Source organism: Pelobates fuscus, chromosome 2 (genome assembly GCF_036172605.1).
Source record: "Pelobates fuscus isolate aPelFus1 chromosome 2, aPelFus1.pri, whole genome shotgun sequence".
Classification (NCBI taxonomy): domain Eukaryota; kingdom Metazoa; phylum Chordata; class Amphibia; order Anura; family Pelobatidae; genus Pelobates; species Pelobates fuscus.
In genome coordinates, this window is record NC_086318.1 from 56,022,802 (window position 1) to 56,048,623 (window position 25,822).

The following is a 25,822-nucleotide window of genomic DNA, read 5'->3' on the forward strand; positions in this document are numbered from 1 at the left end:
AGAAGGCGTATTTTCTTCTGTTTAAGCCATTCTGTTGTTGATTTACTTCTATGCTTTGGATCATTGTCCTGTTGCAACACCCATCTTCTGTTGAGCTTCAGCTGGTAGACAGATGGCCTTAAGTTCTCCTGCAAAATGTCTTGATAAACTTGGGAATTCATTTTTCCTTTGATTATAGCAATCCGTCCAGGCCCTGACGCAGCAAAGCAGCCTTAAACCATGATGCCCCCACCACCATACTTCACAGTTGGGATGAGGTTTTGATGTTGGTGTGCTGTGTCTCTTTTTCGCCACACATAGTGTTGTGTGTTTCTTCCAAACAACTCAACTTTGGTTTCATCTGTCCACAGAATATTTTGCCAGTATTGCTGTGGAACATCCAGGTGCTCTTGTACAAACTGTAAACGTGCAGCAATGTTTTGTTTGGACAGCAGTGGCTTCCTCTGTGGTATCCTCCCATGAAATCCATTCTTGTTTAGTGTTTCGCACTAAATGTTAGCATTTGCCAATGACTTTTGTAAGTCTTTAGCTGACACTCTAGGATTCTTCTTCAGGGATGTTAGCATTTGCCAGTGACTTTTGTAAGTCTTTAGCTGACACTCTAGGATTCTTCTTCACCTCATTGAGCAGTCTGCACTGTGCTCTTGCAGTCATCTTTACAGGACGGCCACTCCTAAAGAGAGTAGCAGCAGTGCTGAACTTTCTCCATTTATAGACAATTTGTCTTACCGTGGACTGATGAACAGCAAGGCTTTTGGAGATACTTTTATAACCCTTTCAAGCTTTATGCAAGTCAACAATTCTTAATAGTAGGTCTTCTGAGAGCTCTTTTGTGCGAGGCATCATTCACATCAGGCAATGCTTCTTGTGAAAAGCAAACCCAGAACTGGTGTGTGTTTTTTATAGGGCAGCTGTAACCAACACCTCCAATCTCATCTCATTGATTGGACTCCAGTTTGCTGACATCTCACTCCAATTAGCTCTTGGAGATGTCATTAGTCTAGGGGTTCACATACTTTTTTACCTGCACTGTGAATGTTTACATGGTGTGTTCAATAAAAAGATGACAACATTTCATTCTTTGTGTGTTATTAGTTTAAGCAGACTGTGATTGTCTATTGTTGTGACTTAGATGATGATCAGATCACATTTTATGACCAATTTGTCCAGAAATCCATATCATTCCAAAGGGTTCACATACTTTTTCTTGCAACTGTACATTGGGCAACTGCCTTTCAAAGCTGCCACCAGTTAACCTTCCCTTTACACAGGTACCATGCAGCCAGCAGTGTATCACTGGCTCCCAAAGTGTGAATGAAAGAGGCTGCATCTGTTGCATGGGTTATTTGATTTCCAATATGTCCTAAATATGCACGTAGAATATATTTTTGCATTGCAGTTTTACATTTTGTGTAGAAGCTAACTTCTTTTAGACTGTAAGCTTGCTTGTGCAGGACATTTGTCAACCTTTTGTCAGAGTATGTTTCTTTAAACAGAATGGTACTGTGCAATATGTTAGTGTTTTATACCTAATAATAAAGCTTTGCGTTATACCGTGACTTGGGCCTCAGGTAATGCAACTAATGTTTTGCTACATATTTCAATAACTCAATGTATAGATATAATTGTATTTCAAGGATTTTCACTAAACTGGGATTTGTTGGAAATTGTACATTGAAATTTGCATGTGTGTGTATCTGTATTTGTATCTCTGTTTGTGCATGTCTTTATATGTGTATCTTTGTGTCTGTATGTAATTATGTGTGTCTGTGTGTCTATAAAGTTTATCTGTGTCTCTATATGTGTATGTGTGTCTGTATGTGAATGCGTGTCTGTGTATCTGCATGTGTGTCTGTGTATTTGCACGTGTGTGATTGTGTGCTGCTGTGTATCTGTTTTCGTCAATGTTTGTATCTGTATGAGTGTCAATATATGTATCTGAATGTGGCTTTCTTTCTAGGGGGGAGGGGGGAAGGGGGGGGGGTTGAAGGGTGTGATTGCATGCCAGAGAGTGGGAGGCGGTGACTAAAAGGTCCAGGGGGCCTATGCAAATTGCTTGCCCAGAGTCTAATCAATATTAAAGGCGGCATTGAGCAGAGATAACACACTGCCTTCTAGTCACACCAATTCATACAGGCAATGGGCACTGTGATACTTTCAGCCAATCACAGCTGCCAATTGCTGTTCATGCCAATGCTTCATCATTAGCCCAAGCAACCTAAATGGATTGGAAGGATGGTGCTGAGAGACTGCATACACTATAACTACTTCAATGAGATGAAGCAGCGCCTACACTGTCTCTGTAAGGATAAATAAGCCACGTTCAAAATATATTTTTCAATTTCCTGTGGGGTTCTGCTCACTGCTCAGTTCAGTGAATAGTCCATTCCCAGCCCAGTCTGATGGCTGAACATTATAAGGGAGTTTCCATGGTGATTGTCCTACACTGTATGTGTAAGTATTAAAGGACCACTATAGGCACCCAGACCACTTCAGCTTAATGAAGTGGTCTGGGTGCCTGGTCCCTCTAGGATTAACCATTTTTTTTTATAAACATAGCAGTTTCAGAGAAACTGCTATGTTTATACTGAGGGTTAATCCAGCTTCCAGAGCCTCTAGTGGCTGTCTCATTGACAGCCGCTAGAGGCGCTTGCGTGCTCCTCACTGTGAAAATCACAGTGAGAAGACGCCAGCGTCCATAGGAAAGCATTGTAAATGCTTTCCTATGAGACCGGCTGAATGCGCGCGCGGCTCCTGCCGCGCATGCGCATTCACCCGATGACATCGATAGGAAAGAGGAGAGGAGGAGGAGAGCTCCCCGCCCGGCGCTGGAGAAAGGTCTGATTTTAACCCCTTCCTCTCTCCAGAGCACGGCGGGAGGGGGACCCGGAGGGTGGGGGCACCCTCAGGGCACTATAGTGCCAGGAAAACAAGTATGTTTTCCTAGCACTATAGTGGTCCTTTAATCGTAGACCTTCAGGAGGTAGAATGAAGCACAGTATATTTGTCTCAGGGCTTTTTTTTACATTTTTTATGTATTGGACAACCTTAATGTGCCAATACTAAATCAACATTGTATTCAAAGAAAACATAAAGAAACAACAATCAACAAAAGGTAATTTTATGGGTTTTTCTTTTTAAAAAAGAGACTTTTTAGAAAAAAAATGAATTTATCGACAGTTACCAGCATATGTGTGAAGTATTCAATAAAAGAAATACTTCATCACAGCATACAAAACAGATTAAAATAGTTTGAGAAACCAATGCATACTGCTAGCCAATACTAATCTGTACAAGCCACAAAATAACTTGCCTAGGCAAAATGAGGTCTGTCTTGGCCTGCAGGCACACATACGTTTATTCACTAAACAGTGACATTTAGAAAGTTGGTAACTAAATTATAACATTTAGACATTTTGGGAACATTTGACATTTAGAATGTACTTATAGGATAATATAATAATTAAAAAAGAAAATAGCACAAAGGCTCATCTAATACTATCATTCAGATTATCTGCTGTATGTTACGCAGTAGCATGATCTATGCATCCCCAGTGAATGTCAGGACAGGTTGTGTAAATTCTAAACTCATATTTTTAAGGGTAGGATTCTATTAAAACATGAGATTTAAAATAAAAATAAAAAAATAGTTCAAATAACTGTTACAATTCGTCCTCCACGACGGCTCTGATCTTGATGTACATGGCAACATTTCAGGGAAGCCTCTATGAGAACAACTTGAAATATGTATTTCATACTATTTTGTCCAGAAAACTTGAAGTCACAAAATGTTTTTACCCCAGCAAGTTCTCTGAGAGCAAGTCAGTACTTGGCATATTAATGAAAATGGAAAACCTGGAGCTCCTGATTCTGAAATTCTAGGAAATATCTTAATTCACACATTAAACAAACACCATTTCCAGGCTAATCATGGCAGCATCACTTATGGGTAGCACCTCCTTGAGCAGTCACATGACAGGAATTAATTTGATTAATCAATTAGAGTGATAGGTATAAAGACTCCCTCCTCCCCTTACACCACAGTATTTTTTCCTGTCCTTAGCTGGTTCTACAGGACTTAAAATCATTTCTTTGTTTGGCCACCTTCCTGCGTTTGTCGTGGGTTATTTCCAAAGTTCAGCCTCTCTTCATTTGATGAACCCAGTAAACTGGGCTAGGTTCAGTGTAAGTACTGAACTGCTACGTGGGATATGTATGGTGTTCTGAGGGAGACACGTCTGCAAGGTAAATGGTGAGGTTGGACCTCCTTAAAAATTCCCCTTGTGCATTACCCCTATAAATTGGGGCCAAAAATCCTCCTTTTAAGGCAGCTCTTTGGGATCCGTAGTTGTATAGGGGGTCCTCCCTCAGAGGGAGCCGTCTGGGGACTCTGTTTCCTCTGTTAGGTTACCAGAGCAGTAGCTTTGTGTTGTCTTCCCCTGAGAGGGGGTTGGTTTGTTCTTTTCAGCCATAGGATCCTCATTTCAAGCAATGTAATGTGCTATGCGTTCCAACGGGCGGAAGTGCCATTTGCGGCTACCCCTGCATGACCGGAAATAACTGCTGGTGATCTCCTGTTCTTCTGGCTGCTTGGATTTGTTTTCCTTGCCTGAATATATGCTTTTATTATTCTTACAGTTTTTTATTTGCCTTTCAGTGTTTGCTTATGCATTTGATATATTATGGTTTTTAGTCTTTTACATACACTATTGATCATACATTATAGTATGGATTCTCCCTCTGCCAATTACCTTTTCTTATTTATTTTTTTTGTCAATCTTAGTTTTTATTGAGGCATATGGTAAAACAATACAGAAAGTAGAGCATGGGGTTAGAGCACTTTGAACAAACAGTATGCATAACATAGAGAGAACAATAGCAGTGCTGGAACTCCTGTGTATAACAGCCTCTTTTTATATATGTTGCAACTATGTGTTATTTAGTAGGTCAAACAGGTAGAAACGGTATAGTTAACGTTATTAGGAGTAGTTGAGTCTTAGGTAGCATATATGATAAACATCATTTTACCCTCGAGATGCAAAAGACACTCTGCGTAAACAACAAGTGAGGTTAAAGGACCACTCTAGGCACCCAGACCACTTCAGCTTAATGAGGTGGTCTGGGTGCCAGGTCCTTCTAGGGTTAACCCATTTTTTCATAAACATAGCAGTTTCAGAGAAACTGCTATGTTTGTGAATGGGTTAAGCCTTCCCCCTATGTCCTCTAGTGGCTGTCTCATTGACAGCCGCTAGAGGCGCTTGCGTGCTTCTCACTGTGATTTTCACAGTGAGAGCACGCCAGCGTCCATAGGAAAGCATTGAGAATGCTTTCCTATGTGACCGGCTGAATGCGCGCGCAGCTCTTGCCGCGCGTGCGCATTCAGCCGACGGGGAGGAGAAGAGGCGGATCGGAGGAGGAGAGCAGGAGGAGATCTCTCCGCCCAGCGCTGGAAAAAGGTAAGTTTTTACCCCTTTCCCCTTTCCAGAGCCGGGCGGGAGTGGGTCCCTGAGGGTGGGGGCACCCTCAGGGCACTCTAGTGCCAGGAAAACGAGTATGCTTTCCTGGCACTAGAGTGGTCCTTTAAGGCTTATTGGGGAAGCCTAGAGTCGTCTGTGTCTTGTGGTCTACGTGAGAGTGTTAGTTTGCTGTGTCAGAGTTAGGCTACGTAGGGTGTTAGGTTTCCCTTTGTGTAGGGTCTTTTATGTGAAAACTAAAGTAAAATTAAACAGGCTTAGTCAAGTAGCTGGTACCGAGCTGATCTACTCCTGCCGACTGTGGTTATTAGTTTGGTGACAGACAGATAGGGCGTGTCTACATAGATGTCGCATTGGCTATGTGATGTCAGCGAAAGATTTAACGTAAAAGAAGTGGGCAGCAGGCCAAAATAAAACAGAAGGCTAAGTCTTTCGGGTGATGTATAGCAAGGTCAAGGCACGCTGGCATCGCGACTGAGAGTGCGGCCTAGCACACATCAGGTGGGTGAAGTGGCCGCTTTTCCGACCTGGAGGCGCTCTGGAGAGACCCGCGACGCACACAAGCCCCGTCACCCCCCCCCTTTGGACCGGTGGGGGAGATCCCGGTCCACCCAGCGGAGGCAATCCCAGGCGCGCTGAAGCGACACAGGCCGCCTCATGGGCACAGAGTGACCGCGAGGTTCCACCTAAGATGGCGGAAACTGCAGACGTCGAGTATCCCAATGTGACAGTACAAGACTTTCAGGCACGGCTGAACAAGCACTTCGAGAGGTTCTGGAGGGAGCTGGAATGCAGGCTACACCAACCTGCCCCACTACATGGTTCTATCTCCACTGGGCAGAATCCACAGCAAAAAAGTCGGCCAGAGGCCCAACACCCTGTCAGCCGATCGGCACCGCAGAGGAGGAAGGGGCCTCCGGGGGCGCCCAGAGCCCGACCCCGGCATGGATCACAACGACCTAACCTGCCACCGGGTTACTCACTCCCAAGGCCCAGACAAACTAGGATAAGCAGGCAACACAGGGGGGTTCCCTATACAGCGGTGCAGAAATTGCGACAGCAACACAATCATCGTCCGCTGATGAACCACCTTAAGCCACAACAAAGACCTACCACAGGGGCACCCCCCCACTGCTCCTCTCACAAGCTTCTGGCCCCATCTAAGAGTCAATGCCACATCAGAAGGCCCCACACTACTAAGCATGGCGCACCCTGTAACGACTCACCACAATGCCGAACACCCACCGGCCCCACACACGAGAGCACTTATACCTACCGGCTGCGAGCGGCAGATGTTGGAAACCGGCCAAAGCAGCACACCAATGCCGCACATTCTCCCCTCTCTTCCCCACGCGGTGAAAGGACAAGGCAGCGAAGCGGAGGGTATGTTGCAAGGCGACCAGCAAGCAACACCCTAGCCCTCGAACCGGCCCAGACTATGATGAACTCATGCCCAACTCACCTGAGGCCTACCAGAAGGGGCATCGGATGAAGCAAGACCAGAAGGGTGACCCATCCCATTCTCTCACGAGACAACACCTACAATCATAACCCATAGCTCCTACTAAACCACAGATTTTGCTCTACTTGTTTATCTTTCTTACTGCTCCTTTACTTTTTATAACCGAAGGCAAGGTCAATGTTCAGTCAGTTCTCACACCCTTACCCAGTAACCCTCAGGGGCTCAAGCCCACCTGACAAGCACAGCATGTTAATCCCTCAGGTACAACTCCACAAATAATAGAGCTTACACTAGGGCACACAGCCTATATAAACAATACGAAGATACCGCCTCACTCCATGCAATCGTGACTTGCTAGGAAACTTAAACCTGTGGGGCAGACACGAGCTAAGTCCACGCACATAAGCTTGAACACACGTAGGCCCTACTCACCTTGTTATTTAAATCTGTAACTTAGCACTGAGTTAGGTCTACACCCGAACAACACCTGTAACCTGAGCGTACTCTCATAACCTACACACACGCATACCCTTTACATCTTGTTACCCGTAATTTGAACTTGTAACGCATTAGATAGTTTCAGCCTGTTAATAATATAAAAATGTGCAACGTCTTTCATGCCACTGTTATCACTGCAATGTCAAAGTTTACGCTGTTGTGGCGTCATGAAACCAATTTGTAATCACCTGCACAACAAAAATAAAGAATTAAAAAAAAAAAAAAAACATTTTTGCCGCAAGAAATGTTTCAAGAATTGGTTCTTTTGGGATAGCAGAACCTATAAACCAGGAAGGGAATATTTGAGAAATTCCTCTTGGAAAAACGTCTCCCAGTTTTCGTCGAATAAAGCCTCCAGAGGGAGAGGTTCTAGTACATCTGGGGAGAACTTCTGACAGTCTTCAGGCCCTTTCAGGGATTGTGGGGGGAAGACTAAGGTTCTTCTACCCTGTTTGGGCTGCAAATATCACAGACGTCTGGGTCAGTTCTATCTTAAAAGAAGGTTACAGGATAGAGTTCTCCTCTTACCCAAGATCCAATCTCTTCAGGAAGTCCATGGTATTGTCAGGCACCAAAGAAAGAGTCATGAGGAAATGCATCTCTACTCTTCAGGAACAAAGGGTAATAGAAGAAGTTCCAAAGACAGAAAGGTTCAAAGGCATTTACTTCACAGTGTTTTTGGCTCCAAAACCACAAGGAAAGTGGCATCTGATTCTCAACTCAAAAGGAATGAATTCCATGCTCGATGTGAGAAAGTTCAAAATGGAATCCCTACAGACCATTATGAAAAATGCAATCATATGAAATTTCTCGGATTCTGGGCTCTAGGAAAACACTTTCAAGTCAGGGGCCTTCCGTTTGGTCTCAGCTTGGCACCAAGAATGTTCTCGAAAGTTCTTGTCACTTTAATAGAATTCATAAGAGAAAGGGGAAACTGAATCTTCCGTTAATTGGACAATATCCTCATCATAGGTCCATCTCACCAGATTGTACATTGTCACTAGAGTAAGATGAGCCACTTTCTTCGAGATCATGGCTGGCTTCTAAACATAGAGAAGAGCTCCCTGATTCCTTCTCAAACGATTGTCTTCCTGGGAGCAGTGATAGATACGATCTCAGCCCATGTGTTTCTCTTTTCGGACAGGGCCCTGAAAATCCGAGACAAAATAGGAAAAATACAAAGTCTCAAAAAGGCCTCAGCGAGAGAAGTCGTGAGCCTCTTCTCTCTGACATTCTGACGTTCTCTAACATTAACAATCGGGCTGGTAAAATGGGCCCAAATAGAAGTTTCATCCTATTCAGCATTGCTTCCTTCTTTAATTCAACAGAATAGAAACAGATTGTGATCAGATGATAATCCTGCCTTTCCCAGTAAGAAAAGGGTTGAACTGGTGGAAGGGCAAAAATAATTTGTCGGAAGGTTTCACGTTAGAGGCAGCGTCTTGGAACATAATTACAATTGCCTCATATGTAAACAACCAGGGAGGCACAAGGAGCAAATTGCTCTTGAAGGTACTGGCTCCCTTGATGGGTGTGACCATGAACGGGCTTCGAGGTCTAAAGGCAATCTATCTTCTTGGTTCAGAGAACGTTACTGCGGACTTCCTTAGCAAAACAGAAATTCTTCCAGGAGAATGGAGGCTTCACCCGGCAGTTTTCTCATGGATTGCCCATCGGTGGGGCATACCACAGATCGACCTGATGGCGACTTCCAGGAATTGTCATGTAGAGAAATTCTCTTCTCTGTCCAGACAATCAGGCGATGGGCCAGGATGCTCTTTCTTTTTCTTAGTCATTTGATCTGGGGTATGCATTCCCTCCCCTACCCATGATACCCAGATTTCTGCAAAAGGTTTGGACAGAAGGCAAAAAAGGTATTGCTATTATCCCGGTCTTGCCAAGAAGCCATGGTTTCCTCTTTTAATCAAGTTGAGTCAGGAACGACTTCTGCTTCTCCTAATAATGAAGGATCTGCTGAGTCAAGGTCCAATCTCCCATCCTCATTCAGAACACCTCAAGGTGGGGTATGGGTCTTGAAAAGGAAAGACTACGTCACTTAGGCCTCTCTGAAGCAGTGATTAATAACCTTTTGCAATCTAGGAAGGGTTCTACTTCCTCGTGCTACCATACTGGGATATATTCAGAGAATGGGCATCGACCAGGAGCATTGACTTCTTGCAACCTCGTAATATTTAGATCCTGGATTTCCTTCAGGAAGGTCTGGACAAAGGCCTTAGCCTCAGCATTCTTAGAGAGTTCAGTCCTTGGCTCTTTCAGCATTATGCAAGATCTCATGGGCTTCGGACCCTTTGATCTCAAGATTCTTCAAGGCAGCTTTCAGGTTGAGACCTCCTTCCAGATCCGGTACCCCTCCTTGGGACCTTCCTCTTGTGCTCAATTATCTGACTGATGATCTGTTTGTCCCCTTGAAAATTCAGATACTACCCTTCTGACTTACAAGACTTTATTTTTGGTGACTATTACTTCTGCAAGAAGAATTTCGGAGATTATAGCCTTTTCTACCATGACTTCCTGCCTACAAATCTATCAGGATTGGGTGTGTCTGAGACCAAAACCGGAGTTTCTTCCTAAGGTGGTGTCTCAGTTTCATCTCTCTCAAGAAGTGGTCCTTCCATCATTCTATCCTAATCCAACTTCTAGTGAAGAACTTAGGGGGGCAACGTTTGGATGTTAAGAATTGTCTGTCCCAATACCTTCTTTGTTCTAAGTCATACAGAAAGACTAACCAACTCTTCATACTACCTTCAAGAACTGGGAGAGGTGAGGCAGCTTCTTTATCTAAGTTGAAACGTTGAATTTCGCTAATAGTCGGGAAAGCGTATGTCTCTAAAGGTCAGTCTCCTCTAATAAAGAACACATTCTACCAAAGCATTGTCAATTTCATGAGCTAATAGAGCAGAGGTTCCATACGATGATATTTGCAGAGCAGCCACCTGGTCTTCCACGATGACGTTCATAAAGCACTACAAACTGGACGTAGCCTCTTTTTCCACCTCCTTTGGGAAGAGTGTTCTGTCTACGGTTTCTTTATCCCACTGATATTGCATTTCTTTGCAGCATGAGTATCTGTATATTGTCTTTTTCTCCGTTTCTTTATTCCCACCCTATATTTTCTGTGAGCTTGGGTATTACCCATATGTGATGCTAAAATGATTAGCCAGGAATAGAGAAAATTTATGACAAACTTACCGTAAATCTCTTTTCCTGGCTATTTCTCATGGCAGCATCAGGGTTCCCGCCCATTCTTTCTTTTTTCAGCTTTATAATTGGACTATGGTGTAAGGGGAGGAGGGACTGCCATGAAAAATAGGAAAAGAAAATTACGGTAAGTTTGTCATACATTTTCTCTATTTGTACCACCATTCAAGATCAGGTGTGTTTTTAAGCACCTTCAGTAGATGTATGTGTGGGAGGCTTGGGTGATATTTACAGGCAATTCTATCAGATTAAGATGACATTACACCCCGTTTTTACTCCCAGTAGTGTTGCCAGCCTGATTACTCTAGTCATACGAGGGATGTGCTCACATTTTATAAAAAAAAAATGTATGGTTCACCAGAAGAAAGCTTGATTTCTGGCATTAATTAAACCAGAGAGCTTGAAAGATTCTAAAGCTTCCAGATTGTCCCACCGTTACATTTTGTGACAAACTGAATCAGATGCTACTAAATAAAATCACTTAATGAAATCTCTCTCTGTTTGCGTCATCATGATACATGATAAAGGGACACTGTCAGGTCTCTCAAGGCAAAGGTGCAGATTCAAAATTATGCTAGTTCCTCCAAAAGGTGAAGATTTCACACAGCAAGACTGTTCCAGATCCAAACATTGGTAAAGATGTAAAACAGATCACCTGTGGGGAGTAATGATTTCTACAGCAGGAAATGCTTGGGAGCAACATAAAAGTTACACATTTATAACGTCACTAAAGGCACCCAGACCCCTTTATCTCAATGAAGTTGTCTGGGTGCAATGCCCGTTTTAGCCCTGATATCTAAAATACTACCGTTTAGTAGAAATGGCAATGCATTGATTCAAGGGCTAAGCACACCTCTAGTGACTGTCTAACTGATGGCCCCCTTTCTATAAGAGTATCTCTCTCTCAACATTTAGCTCTTTTTTATTTAAGGGTTTTTCATTTGTTGTCTCTAACACACTCTTAACTAAGTTTGACTTTGTTATGTGATGTTCAACGTCATGAAAGGCTGATTATAGGGAAGATTTTGATTCAATGCTTCCCTACGAAAAGAATTTGATCTTAAAATAACTTTTTATCCCCAATGGAGCATTAGATTGGATGAGAAAAGAAGGAGCTGTCCGATGATGTCGCAGTTGGTGGAGCAGGTAACAGTGAGTCTCAGCACTGAAAAAACAGTGAGTGTAAACATTTTTCTTTTAATTTAGGTGCCAAGACATCTAACTAGTGACAAAACTATGGCGCTAGGAATACTTTTGAAATATAGAATATACTTCATGGAAAATGACTAATAAGCATAAAGTTACTATCTCGGAGGATAAAAGTAAAGAATATGTGGCCAGCAGAAATGTCAAAATATAGAATGTGGAATCATGAACAGGGTTATGAACTAAAGTGAGAATTCAAAGAAAATTCAAAGTGTTTTTTTTGTTTATTTGAGGCCAACTGAGAGCAGTTTTATTTTGACCTGAAATTTGAAATTCACCTTAAAATCTCACATTAGTGAATATCCCTGTTGGACTTTATCAAGTTCCCATGGCCCAATGAAGGGTCATATTTTTGACCAGTAGAATTTGAGATCAGGACGTGCAAGGTGTCAATGAAGTATCTTGGAATGTGATGGAAACCTCAGAAATATTAAAAGCCTGGATGGCATCCCAAGCAGATGGCCTGGCTGGGGCTCCTCTACCTCACACTCATTACAGGCTGAATTTTTAGAAACATTTATAAAATGTGTGTTTAATTTACAGAGACATATGAGAACTAACCGCAGGGCAGATGCAGATCAATCACCATGACCTTCAATTTTGAGATCACACCCAGGAGTCCATGTGTGCAGCTGCTGTCCTGAAACAAAGACATCTTCCTTCAACTAGTAGTAACCTATGCTAGACTTACTTTTTATGAATGGAGTGCATCAGGCTCAGCAACATGGATGTTTAATAACAGGAAGAAAGTCACATGCCCTACCCTGCTTAGAGCTTGTCTACAAGCTGCATGACAACTACAGGATCTACACCTGGTTCCTCTGAAGTCAACAGATGGGCTAGATCAGGGGTTCTCAACCCAGTCCTCAGGACCCCCTACCAGTCCAGGATTTGGGGATTACCAGGTGTGTCTAAGGTGTTAAGGGGAAAAAAAAAAAAACAAAAAAAAAAAACAACACCTTAGACTCTAAGGTGTTTTGTTTTTTTTTCTAAACACCTTAGACACACCCAGGTAATCCCTAAACCCTGGACTGGTAGGGGGTCCTTGAGGACAAGGTTGAGAACCCCTGGGCTAGATTATCAGAATTTAGGACATGTGCATACTTCAAACTCTACGATCAGAGCAAAAACCCTGCAGAGAAAGTGTCTTGTGAAAGTCACAAGACAGATTTACATTGTTCAGGATGCTGGCAACATTTGAATTAATTGGAGGACAGAAACTCAGCGTGAAATATGTCCCCTCTACCGAGTATATATTGTCTATCGGCAAAAATAGAACTATAATTGGGGACGCCTTTGGTGAAATGGGATATAAACCTAAATAAGCTACCTGTCATCCAATTTAGTTTTTTGTTTAAGATACAATTTCTTACCAAAAAAAATAAAAATCTGTGAACTTTTTCCCACTTGTATTTTTTGCATTTTTTTTTTCTTACATTATTTTAAAAGCTGAATGTCAAAGCTAACCAACTCCTTTAAAAATACAAGATGTTGAGTTTTTTCCACATCAAATTAGATTTGATTATGTCAAAAAATAGTGTCATTTTACAAAAAAAAAAAAAATTGTGATTTTAAACACATATAGGGTCAGGAATACATGTTTGTGTTCCTGACCCGATAGTGTACCTTTAAGAAATGTCAAAATATAGCAGGAGTTCCTTTAAGTTTCAATGTCAAAAAGTTTAAAAAAATATGACAACAGAAAAATTGACAAAAGTTGTCCTTTAGACTTTTTTTTGCATTGGCTTTCCCAATTATAACATTTTGAAATTTCTTGTTGCCGTCTAAGGTAAGTTTTGGAATTGATCAATGTACCTCAAATAATCAGATCAGATAGCATGTGCTGAAAACAGATGACTTTAATGTCACACAAGTAATAACTTGCATTCTTATGGAAAGGTTTTTAGAACACTGAGATATTACATAAGCGGTTACCATTATATTTGGTACAGCATCATAGACCAAAGGAAAGACCCTTTAAAAAAAAAAAAAAAAATATAGGCATTATAAGAAAATGTGAGGTAATAACACTGAGAAATTAGCAGGGAAAATAAAGTGAACCTTTTGATTTCATCTTACATGCCATTAAGCAAAGAGGCATTGTGGACTCAAAACATTTTTGATCAACTGGAAAAAACTTAGCAAGTCATACCATACATGCAAAAAAAGTTTGAGGAATTTAGATGGTGACCATTTGTACAGAACATATTAATGTTGCTTCAAACTCCATAAAAGTTGACTCTTATAGGCGTTTTTAGAAACAAGAAAGATGTTGCAAAGACCACTTAGAGCTTAGAGAGAGATTTGTGGTACTTATTAATCTGATTATTATTATTTTTTTAAAAATATGCAACAGCTATAATTTTATTGCAATAAAACCCAAATTATTGTGTGTGTGTGTTTATACACATTATTTAATATGCACACACATACATTTTGTGTGTTACTTTCAAAAGGTACCATGTTTTATCCAATTAAATCATGTCTTGAGTCCACGTTTAAAAAAAAAAAATAAAAAAAAAATTATATCAAGAATCAATCCCCAAGCTAAATGATGTGCAGATTTCCAATTAACGGCAGCTTAATAAAATTCCCAACGAAACACATTTAAAAAAAAAAAATATATACAATTTAATACACAAAAAAAGGACAAGGAAAAAAAAAAAAGTTACATATTATGAATAGTGCAATAGACAAACAAGTTGTATCAATTCATCTCTGATAAACATTTTCATTTTTTTTTCCTTCAATGCTTAACAAACAGGAGGTGAATATAAGGTGAAGTTTAACATTTAAGTTAAAAATAAAAGGGAAAATAAGGGATTGTTTTATAGGAGTATTATGTAAACACTGACTGATTTATGTGAAGGCAGAATTGCATTGTACAATTACCCAAAAATAAAAAACATTTTTTTCCAAGTCCTCTAATGCTGTGTGTTTTCTGTAAATTGGGACAGGATTATAACAATGTGAATGAAACCTTAACAATGATGTCACAAAGTATATTCTATGTTGTTTACCTCCACACAAAGGCCATAATGTATAAACAGCATATTATTAAATCACACTGAACTTTTATAGTGCTTTAGGGAATGCCAAAAATACATGGCTTGCTTTCTTTCCAGGAGGACTATAAAAACAATTACTTTAACAATTGCATTTCATCCCCTCCTCCATCCCCATGTTCTACGGCGTTCTAAACAAATGGCCCTTGATATTGTATGATAAAATGCACGGTGTATTTTTCCATCTGCAGTCCATGATGCATGACAGTGTGTATCAAAAGGTCGATCTTCACTTGCCCCATTAAATTCACACACTTATTAAACCGAGGCAGGCAAGGAAACCAGCATGCTTAAGGAAGGGCCGGCATTTCTGGATATGTCTGGGGTAGCAATTCTGTTCAATTTTCCAACTTCTGTTTGCCAGGCGGGAACTTTCTTTGTGCTCATGTGCCTCCGAGCATGCTTGGTTAAGTGATCGCTACGCATGAATCTGCGGTCACACACGGGGCAGGCAAATTTCTTCTCCCCTGTGTGTGTTCTTCTATGCCGCGAAAGTTCATCTGACCGTGCAAACTTTTTATCGCAACCTTCCCAGTTACAGCTGAAAGGTTTCTCACCTTTAAGAGAGAAAAAGGAAAAAAAAAAAGTGAAAAAACAATACAAAAAAACAGGAATGCAGATAGAAGTTTTACCCATTAAATGGGTTCTTGCACCAACTTATGGGACTGATGTGTTACCTACTTGGGTTATCCACTATGCAGAATTGAGTATAACTGACAAGAGGAATTGCAAGTCTTAAGTCAAAATAGCCAAGCTAAGAGGGGTTCCTCCCACCCACAATTGTTATTTTGGCCAAAAATTGAAATTTAGTTGTCAACTTTCAACAATTACCCTTTTAGTAAAAAAAAGGGTGTTTGATATTAAATCAGTTTGTTGCTTTGTAAATTCGAACACTATCATTTGCAAAAGCAAGCAACAAAGAAGGATTTTTCTTTTAAGCTATGTGTCTGACCTTATCTCCTTGGACAGCACTCTTTATTTGATATGCGGTTTAGCATAACGTTTTAATGATGAAATCAGATGTGAGGAACTATTGAATATGTTGATACCAGCTGTACAACACGTTATCAGTGTATTGACAGCCCTTTCATAGTTTTGTAAAGCGGGACACTACACAGCACTTGTCTGAGTCACTAAATGCACTCACAGTTGCAATTCAGGACTAGACTTGGCCAGCACCAAAATTTACACTTAACTCGAACACATTTAGCCAGTTTGGTCTTTAGTTTTCAGGTGAAATCTGGTCATTATTTTCATGTTTTCCATTACAGAGTTTAAAGGGACACTATAGTCACCTGAACAACTTCAGCTTAATGAGGTTGTTCAGGTGAGAACTACAGCTCCCTGCAGCCTCTCTCATGTAAACACTATTTTCTGAGAAAATACAGTGTTTACATTGAAAGCTAGCATAATAAGCCTCCATCCACTCAGATCTGCTGTGCACGAGCATCCTGTGATTCAGTATCTCCTCCCTCTGCATGCAGACACTGAACTTTCCTCATAGAAATTAATTGAGTCAATTCATCTCTATGAGGAGATGCTGATTGGCCAGAGCGGTGTTTGAATCATGCTGGCTCTGCCCCTGATCTGCCTCCTTGTCAGTCTCAGCCAATCCTATGGAGAAGCATTGTGATTGGATCAGGCTACAACTTCTGATGATGTCTGCAGGCTGTTTTTTTTTGTTTGTTTTTTTAGGCAAACAGCTTGCAGAGTTACAGCTTCATGTTTGAATACAGTAATATTTTGCTATATTTATGGAGGCATGAGGGGCCCAAATGGTGGTATTAACGCTATAGGGTCATATATGTAGTTGCACTGGTGACTCGAGTGTCCCTTTAATTCGGCCAAATTAAATTCTGATCCGTGCCACAACTGCATCTTGCAGCAGTTTAGCAGATAACTCTAAATGAGTACCTTTGTGGAATTGCATATTTAAGGGTTCCTATAAGCTGTTTAGTAGATAGCCCCTTGTGAGGAAAATATCTACTAAGAAGCTTAAACTGAAGCGGACTTTTCAGAGCACCCTGATACAAATTGCATGGTGCAGAAAGGCTTTGTAGCGCTTTACCCACCCCTCGCAGGGTGAAGATGGATTATGTTTTCCTTGGGAATTTTGAAGAAAAGAAAATGGAACAAAAAAATAAATAAAAAATAATTAATAAACACATCTAATGGTAAGTATTAATTTTAATTGCAGGTTTTTTTTTATGGGAGAGGGGAGCAATAAATATTATTTAGGGCCCCATCTAACACCAATGGGTGAGGGCTGGGAGGAGGGGCAATAGCTCAACCCCACTTTATTGCTTAGGGTTCCCAACCACCGCCAATTGGTGGGGACTGATGGGTCCAAACCTCTTATTATTTAGGGCTGATTCCAATGAATGAAGGGCTGGGGGAATTAACAATAGGTCCTTCTTATTTAGGGCGCCCACCCACCACAAAAGGGAGGGGCTGGAGGACACTGTCGCCCTCGTTATTCTTAGAGACCCAATCTGCTGCCGATAGGTGGGGGCTAGAGGAGGACTCTTGGTCCTCTATTTATTTTATTAGCCCCCTAATAGCTCTCACTATGTACCCCCCAGTTAATTATTTTAGTATGTACCCCACCATGGTGGACCTGTGTCAGGTCTTCCTATTTTAAATTTGTGATTGGACAACAATAGCTGCCCAGTCTCTAGTAATTTTTTATAACACTTTTAGTAAACATGCATGGGGGGTAGGGGCAGGAAGGAGGATTTAACCTCCCTTGTAGTAATATGGGGTCAGAATAGAAAACAAAAGTGCAGGATGAAATTTTTGTCTTTTGGACAAACGGATGAATAGCCGGAATTCTGACAAATTTTTGTTCGCCATAAAACGAATGCCCAAGTCTATTCTAGACTGGTGATGAGAGACTTCAATTGGGTGTCACCATGTTGTGTGCGCACAGGGTACAAATGTTTTGCACAAGCAGAGGAATAATCCCTCCCTCTAAAATTGACATAATAGTTTACCAGCCGTTAGAACGCATATTTATTTAGGATGCTCGCCAACAGAATGAGAACATTGCCATTAATATATATATAAATAAATTAATAATCCTCCACTTAACAGCCACCTCTTCATGGCTTACCGGTGTGTGTGCGAAGATGTGCTTTAAGGTGCGAGCTTTTGAAGTAGGTTTTCCTGCAGCCTGCAAAGTTGCACACGTAATTACGCCTTCTTGAGAAGTCCATTTGTGGAGGGCTGCTTTGCCCAGCAGCAATAAACACGGGGGCTGGTGCAAGAGGCAGCAATTTTGTGTTCCCTACAGTCACAAGAGTCTGTGTACACTGCTGAGGTGGGTTTGTGACAGCTGCTTGAGGAAGTACAAACATAACAGTTCCCTGTGAGACAGGCGTTCCCATAAGGACGGATTGAGGAATCTGTGTTGCTTGGGGTAGGATTGGCTTGACAGAATTAGGAACCTGCTGAGCTGTGGGCTTGATAAAAGCAGAGAGAACACCCGCTTGTCCACTAACTGGAATCATCTGGCAGAGAACTGGGGCATGTGAAACAGGAACTGAAACCAACTGATTAGTCTCATGTGAACGATCACTTTCACATTTCATTGACAAGGTAGTCTGTGTATTCACCAGTTGCTGGATGTCCATATTTATGTTAGGACACGATTTGTTTGGCTGAGGAAGGTGCAATGGTGGGGATCTTCTGTTCAGGCTGTCTGGAACATGTATTTCCCTGGAAAGTTCAGAATATTTGTTTTCAGATTGTTCAACACAGGGGTTTTTATGTAAAGGTGCAACTGTCCTGGCAGGAGTCTCTGGAATGTTTTGGAAAGAGGAGCGATCAGCCGTGTGGCGTATCACACTTGTGGCCATTGATCTGCAGGGCTGAGAGCTTAGAAACATATCCCGGCCCTGAGGAGGTGGTCTGTAGACAACTGGAACAAATGGCTTGGGCACATCTGAAGAAGTGACGCAACAGCCCAAACTGCTTGACATGACAGTCACAGGCTTGGAATACGTGACTTGGGAAACAGGTGGGAGTGTTGTAGTGGGTTCTCCAAAATCAGGGCTGTGTGGTGGAGTCATGCACTGAAAAAGCAAAGCAAGGCTACATGTTAGAAGAACAAGAAAAAAAAAAAAGGAAGGACGCAATACTATAATTATGAAGTCAACTGCTCAGTTTAATTCACTTTTAATAAGCCAATTACAATTTTTTTTAAAAAATGATGCTATGGGCACCACAACAACCTCATCAACTTATTAAGGTTAGAGGAGGCCCTGGCTTAACTAACCCCTTAACCCCTTAAGGACCAAACTTCTGGAATAAAAGGGAATCCTGACATGTCACACATGTCATGTGTCCTTAAGGGGTTAAGGACACATGCCATGTGTGACATCTCATGATTTCCTTTTATTCCAGAAGTTTGGTCCTTAAGGGGTTAAACGGGTGCCCAATCACCCTGCCCCTAAACTTCCACTCCATGTCAGAGGCTTGAATAAGAAAGATTCAGAAAAGGTGCCGCTTGTAGGCTGAGAGTGTCAGCTTAGTAGCTCTCCATTGAGAGAAGATAAAAAAAAAAAAAAAAAAAAGAAGATACATAGCTTCCTAATGGACCCTTCAGACATGGAGCAAAAGTTCATAGGCATAATGAATACTTTGGGGTTTAAACATGAATTAACCCCAAAGTCTTCACCAGAACCTTCTCGCACCCTGATAACGTCATTACGATAAAAATGTTATGGTGCCCTGAGTGATCATTTCATTCACATTGAGTCACAAACCAGTTAATTCAACTTTGATAGTACAGTGCAACAGAATTTGCTGGATCTTTATAAATAAACAATAATAGCTGGTCACATAATTGCATTGGTTTACATAGTGACTCGTAATACTATCACACTTACTACTGGAAAAACTATTTCCACTAAATTCTACCAACATTCTAACAGTTGTTAAACTGCACAAAACAAACAGTGTTAATGTGAATGTTTATATAGATCAGTTGTAAGGGATTTCCTATGCAAACATATGCAGTAAGAAATCGATCACTGAGTTACTTTAAAAAGATGTCACTTAAATCTCAAGGCTATTGACAGTTCTGCAAAACCGAGTAATCATCAAGGGAAACTCTGGGAAGCAATTTGCTTGAAAATGATTGTCACAACTGAAGCATGATTCTCTGAGGGCAATGCTCTACAGGGAGGTCTTAGGGACATAAACAAGATACTGTAACTGCACTGAAAAAGTTCCTCCTCAAATGGAAAAAAAAAATTAAATGTAGCGTTATGGTGTCAGTTTTAAAGTTGTTTGACAACTTACCTGTGTCCCACCAAGTGGCTCCTTGTAGGAGAATTTGGTTAGTCCCACTGTCTGGATCTAGGCAGGGCCATAAACCCTAACTGAATGCATCAGTGGAGGACAGCACCAGGATTAGTTGCAAAGTGACTTCCGGAGAACACCAGGTAAGTTGTAAACATTCTAACACAGTTTGACAAATTACACTGGGATGGAGCCAAGGGACTCCTGGTACAATAGCCACTCCAATGGTTTGAGAATCTATTGGCTTCTGGATTTAAAAAAAAAAAAAATAATAATATATATATATATATATATATATATATATATATATATATATATATATATATATATATAAGCTTTGCAAGTAATGTTTTAATGTAATTCTTACCAGTGTTGCAAGAGAGTGGAATTCTCTAGAACCACCTATAGAAGAGTCACACGTCATGGTAAAGTCGGAGGAATCGGAAGCAGGAGTAAGGGGTCTCATTTTCAAGACATCTCCTTTGTGGGACCTTTGACCCCATGCGCTCATGCACACCAGTGCTTCCACAGCTTCAAAATCATTCTGCTCCAAGGTACTACATGTCGACCTTTCACTGTCATGTCTCTTCCGTTCTAGTATGGACTCACACATGTCCATGAAGTCAACCTGCACAGAAGGAAGAACTTTTGTTAGGCAATATGGTAACAAGTTAAGAACACATTTCCAAATCTGAACTGCTAATATACAAGTAAAAAATAATGATTTCTCTTTCTCTCTATGCGGTGGACTTTGTGCCACTTGGGTGCTCAGGCTGAACTCAATAGTGTAACATTTAATATCAGCATTTGTGTCATTAGTCCAAATGACATTTTAAGAGGTTACAGCGTGCAGATTATCAAGTCTGAAAGAGGTAATTTAGTCGCCGATTAGCACTTTTTGACCATAAGTGGTAGTATAAAATTAGCATGCGTTAATAAATTCCTGTGTTTATATTGGACTTTGTAATACAATTACAAGCATTTATTAACATTTTATAAGCATCCAGGACGTTGACTGACTTTTCTTTGTACAATTTGCAAAATGAACAAAACAGGGGGCAACATAAAGCAATTCCACCAAAGCAGAATATAGATTTAAATAGGAGAAATCAAACATGCAACATTGCTAGCTACACAGTCATATCTTAACAGGTGTGACATTATCAGCACAGTCAATAATGGAGTCATGAATTTTATTTAAAAACTAATAATTGTGACGGCTCAAGTAAAAAAAAAAAAATGTGGTGGTGAAGGGATGATAAGGCTCAACAAAACAAAAGTTTAAGGATTACTGTAATATATGCAGTAACCAAATGTGTAAAAAAACAAACAAAATCATCATTATACACCATTTTACTATCATGTATTGATATCTTTTTTTAATCTCTGACTCCATTTAAAATTGTATTTGCATCACAAGCAATATTGCATTCATTTTTTATTTTTTTTTAGGGAGGGGGGCTCCCGTGTTTTGTATCTTCTGCAATTCCGTGTATTCAGTTTAGTAATTAGTCCCCCCCCCCTTAAATATCCAGATGCGAGGTTGGGAGCTCCCCGCCGCCCCAGACCTGTAATGTTTGTGGCTCAGGAAACATGTCCTCAGATGACCTGCCTAAGAGCACGCATACAGATGTATTTGTGCAGTGAAACGGGAAAGCTACTTTTGCAGATAGTGATTTATTTGCAATTACTACAACAAAATACTGCCCAAAAGTATATTACAGAACATATGGTTTGCATTTCACAGAAACACTCAAACTGCTTTATCTTTTTTTTTTTTGCTGCTGCAATGCAGAAATAGACTATTGTATTCTATATTTACAGGCTGCATTGCACAATATAGCACTGCCATGCACCGATGATGTCTGCCTTGTTTTTCTCCCCAATATTGGCAACTAGACAGTTTGTTGTTGTTCTTTTTTTTGTAAACAAGTAGACACAAAGGGGTTCCTGACTCAAAGAGCCACCTGGTCACCATATTTTAATGACCCACCAGCTCTCTCAAGACTATTTGTGAAGCATACAGAAGACCATGAGAGAACTCAAAGGAAATATATTCAAAGAGAGATTTGAGATCTTGGTACAAACTGAGAGATTCGAACATTATTAATAAATTAACCTGTAGAGTTTGTCCCCATATTAGCTCTGAGGTGACATACACTACTGTTCATTAGTTAGGTTAAGCTTGGCCCAATGGCAGTGAGAAGGGTTAATAAAGGGAAGACAGAAGAGAAAATGGCTTCTAAAGTTACTCACAGAAAACTTAAATCCATTTTCCACACAATACCAATTCAATTAATTGAGAGTTCATTTAAAAAGTTTTTTTGTTGTTGTTGAATTTAATTGTTTCACTTCCTTAAAATTAGCTGGTTACATTATTTCACTAAGCAAAACAGCAGCCCAGCCACAGGTTGGAGTCTCTTTAACCCGATCAATAAGATATTAAAGTTCAATTATCCTACAAAATTCTATAAACAATATGCACCATAACCACCGCAATGCACTGTACTGTTTACGGTTCTTAAAGAGCCCGTTAGTGCGAACTCTACAATATTTTTTAAACTGACAAAACCTGGGCTCTCATGGGAGGTCCAGTGTACCTCAGAATCTTTGGGCTATAACTACTACAGTCAGCTTCCGTGGTTACGAGCGTTAGAGAGCTTCCTTAAGTTCATTATCTTGCTCTTTTTGAGTGTTAGCTCTATGACTCACATAGTGAATCACTAAGCTGGGAATCTGACCAGGGGATTTTTCATTTTAAAATAGCCAAACAGGGAAAATATCTGATTTGTAGAAGGTTTCCAGAATTCCAGTTCAAATTTTAAATTAAAATAGTCCATTCTCAGTTTAGTGACTAGACCTCCGCTCTTTTAGAAATAAAAAAGAGAAAGAACTCCAGAGACCCTGTTGTTCCAATGTACCAAGATAAAAAAAAAAATAATAATAATATTAAGATTAAATGAATAAAAACCTGCAATGCCCACATTAGTTTGCAATTTAACCTCCATCGCACCTTAGTGAAAAATATTGTCATTAAACTACTACTACTAATAATAACAAACAAGTTGCCAAATCCTAAGCTAATTATTGACCATCCTTTGCCCAACCTTTCCTGCCTATGTGCTTGCTAACCAGTAATCAATGGTAGCTTTCATAAGCAGCATCTATCCATCCAGCCCTTCAGAGAGTAGGCAGGGCTAGAATAATGCTAAATATGAGAATAAAATGCACACACCCAGCAAGTTATAGAGCACATCAGCTGTTAGGCTCTCTGTCTTTTGGATGTTGTTTTGCAGTTTCAGGGGAAGTGGGGGGGGGGAGGTACTGAGGGACAATAAGATTTTAACGGTATTGCCCCACCCTAAGAGAAGCTGTTACAAAACCACTAACCACCACCCCTTTCCCCCACCACTACCTCCCAGAGGCCAGGCTTGGAGATCCAAATTTAGCTCTCCAATACGTCATCCATTAAAATAGCCATGTGAGGTGGGCGTTGCATGGGCTGGAGGGGAGGTGCAGGAAGTGTCTGGGTGTTTTGTGATGCTCAGAGAGGGGTTTGGTTTCTGTTCAAAATCCATCCAAACAACAAACCCAGTAAATTAGGGGTTGGCCAAGGGATAGCTCATCAGCTGTAGCAAAACAACAACAGCTCCCATCATGCTTGACCACCCTTAAGGCTATCCAAGGATAATGGGAGTTGTAGTTAGTTAACAGGTGGTCACCCACCTTTAACCACATCAACAGGGGTGATAAGAAAAAGTGAAACTATAGCCAGAGGGTTAGAATTCTCCTTATTGTTATTATTAGACATGCACGGTGCCCTGTGTCCATCGACTCTTAACATTATGATGGTCACTAATACATACATACATTTTTTTTTAACAAGCAAAAGGGGCTATCATAGCGATTGGTCAATATCAGCTATTCAGCACCAATAACTACATATATGCAATGTTCACCCCTGGGTTACTGTGTAACCAGCTATGGATTATGGAGTTTACCAGATACAATGTAACATCTTGGCAGCAGATCTACACACAGAGAATACAATGTATACACAGCAATGATACCCACAGACTATCAAGTCAGACAATGATCCCATACTGAATGACCCATTGCAGCTGGTTGGAGCTCACACTCGGGGCTCACGTATTAAAGAGGATTTTTGGGGAGCAAACTGCTGATTGAGAATCAGCCAGCAGGAGCCGTTTCCATGGTGATTGCTGCCATTTAGAACGTTGCCCCAGTATTTCTAGATAACGTAACACTGGCTCCCCAGACACTGGCCATAGCATGACCCCCAATTTAAGACACTGGCCATAGCAGGACCCCCAATTTAAGACACTGGCCATAGCAGGACCCCCAATTTAAGACACTGGCCATAGCAGGACCCCCAATTTAAGACACTGGCCATAGCAGGACCCCCAATTTAAGACACTGGGCATAGCAGGACCCCCAATTTAAGACACTGGCCATAGCAGGACCCCCAATTTAAGACACTGGCCATAGCAGGACCCCCAATTTAAGACACTGGCCATAGCAGGACCCCCAATTTAAGACACTGGCCATAGCAGGACCCCCAATTTAAGACACTGGCCATAGCAGGACCCCCAATTTAAGACACTGGCCATAGCAAGACCCCCCCCCCCCCCCCGGGATGAATGGAAGCCGGCAGGTGGCCATGCATTACTTACAGCAGCCGGTGGGTACTGCCTGTCCACAGGGGCCACATTCAGCATGGTGCTGGGCTGTTACAATGTAACAAAGGATGAGGCTGTAGCAGCAGGTCCTGGTGCCGCCTGCCAGAACCAGGCTGTGCTCATCAGCAATAACAAGCTTCCCCTCTTAGCATTGGGGATGGCCCTCGTCATGTTGCAGGGAGGGCCGGCTCCGGCGTGCACACACATCCACAGAGGGGGGCGGAGGAGGCGAGGTGAGGACAGAGCACTCACTCTGCATAGCACAGGCAGCACGAGGGAGGGGGAGAACGGCCCTCGGCCAATCACAGCGCAGCCGGCCTGCCCGGCAACCAATGGGAGCCGCCGGTAGAGCGTGATCGGCTCGTGCAGGAAGCATGCTGGTGGGCGGAGGGAGATGTTCCAGTGACTCGGCGGCTGAGTCTGCATGGCCCTGGTGAACTGTGAGAGCTGGAAAGTAGGGGAAAGGTCGTACGGCTGGGGACAGCCCAGCAATGTAGGCCCGCCTGTCAATCACAAGGGAGCCACGCCTACTCCGAACACAGCAAAACACACTGACACACTGACTGTGCTCTATATAAACTTATTATATAGCCTGTAATATATAAACTGATTATTACACAGACTGTGCTCTATATAAACTTATTATATAGCCTGTAATATATAAACTGATTATTATTACACAGACTGTGCTCTATACAAACTGATTATTATTACACAGACTGTGCTCTATATAAACTTATTATATAGCCTGTAATATATACACTGATTATTATTACACACACTGTGCTCTATATCAACTTATTATATAGCCTGTAATATATAAACTTATTATATAGTCTGTAATATATAAACTGATTATTACACAGACTGTGTTCTATATAAACTGATTATTAT

General features: G+C 41.3%; 1 protein-coding gene across 2 annotated transcripts; it reads right to left on the reverse strand.

The window, feature by feature from the left end:
* Nucleotides 1–13,700: 13,700 nt before the first annotated feature.
* KLF11 (KLF transcription factor 11) lies at nt 13,701–25,168 on the reverse strand. 2 transcript variants are annotated; one of them, XM_063442165.1, is made up of 4 exons: nt 24,923–25,168; nt 20,596–20,856; nt 18,037–18,997; nt 13,701–15,481 (listed from the first exon to the last, which is right to left on the reverse strand). In XM_063442165.1, the coding sequence occupies exons 1-4, from the start codon at nt 24,965–24,967 to the stop codon at nt 15,183–15,185; spliced, it is 1,566 nt and encodes a 521-aa protein (XP_063298235.1). In that variant the 5' UTR covers nt 24,968–25,168; the 3' UTR covers nt 13,701–15,182. The 2 variants fall into 2 exon arrangements, with proteins under 2 accessions (XP_063298235.1, XP_063298236.1); XM_063442166.1 differs by lacking the exon at nt 24,923–25,168 and adding an exon at nt 23,464–23,524.
* Nucleotides 25,169–25,822: the final 654 nt, after the last annotated feature.

Coding starts and splice junctions, on each gene's coding strand:
- KLF11 (XM_063442165.1), bottom strand. CDS start 24,967: ATGCTGAATGTGGCCCCTGTGGACAGGCAGTACCCACCGGCTGCT. Junction 20,857..24,922: donor GGCAGTACCCACCGGCTGCT/GTAAGTAATGCA, acceptor CCTTCTGTGCAG/GTTGACTTCATGGACATGTG. Junction 18,998..20,595: donor TCCACTCTCTTGCAACACTG/GTAAGAATTACA, acceptor TTGCTTTTTCAG/TGCATGACTCCACCACACAG.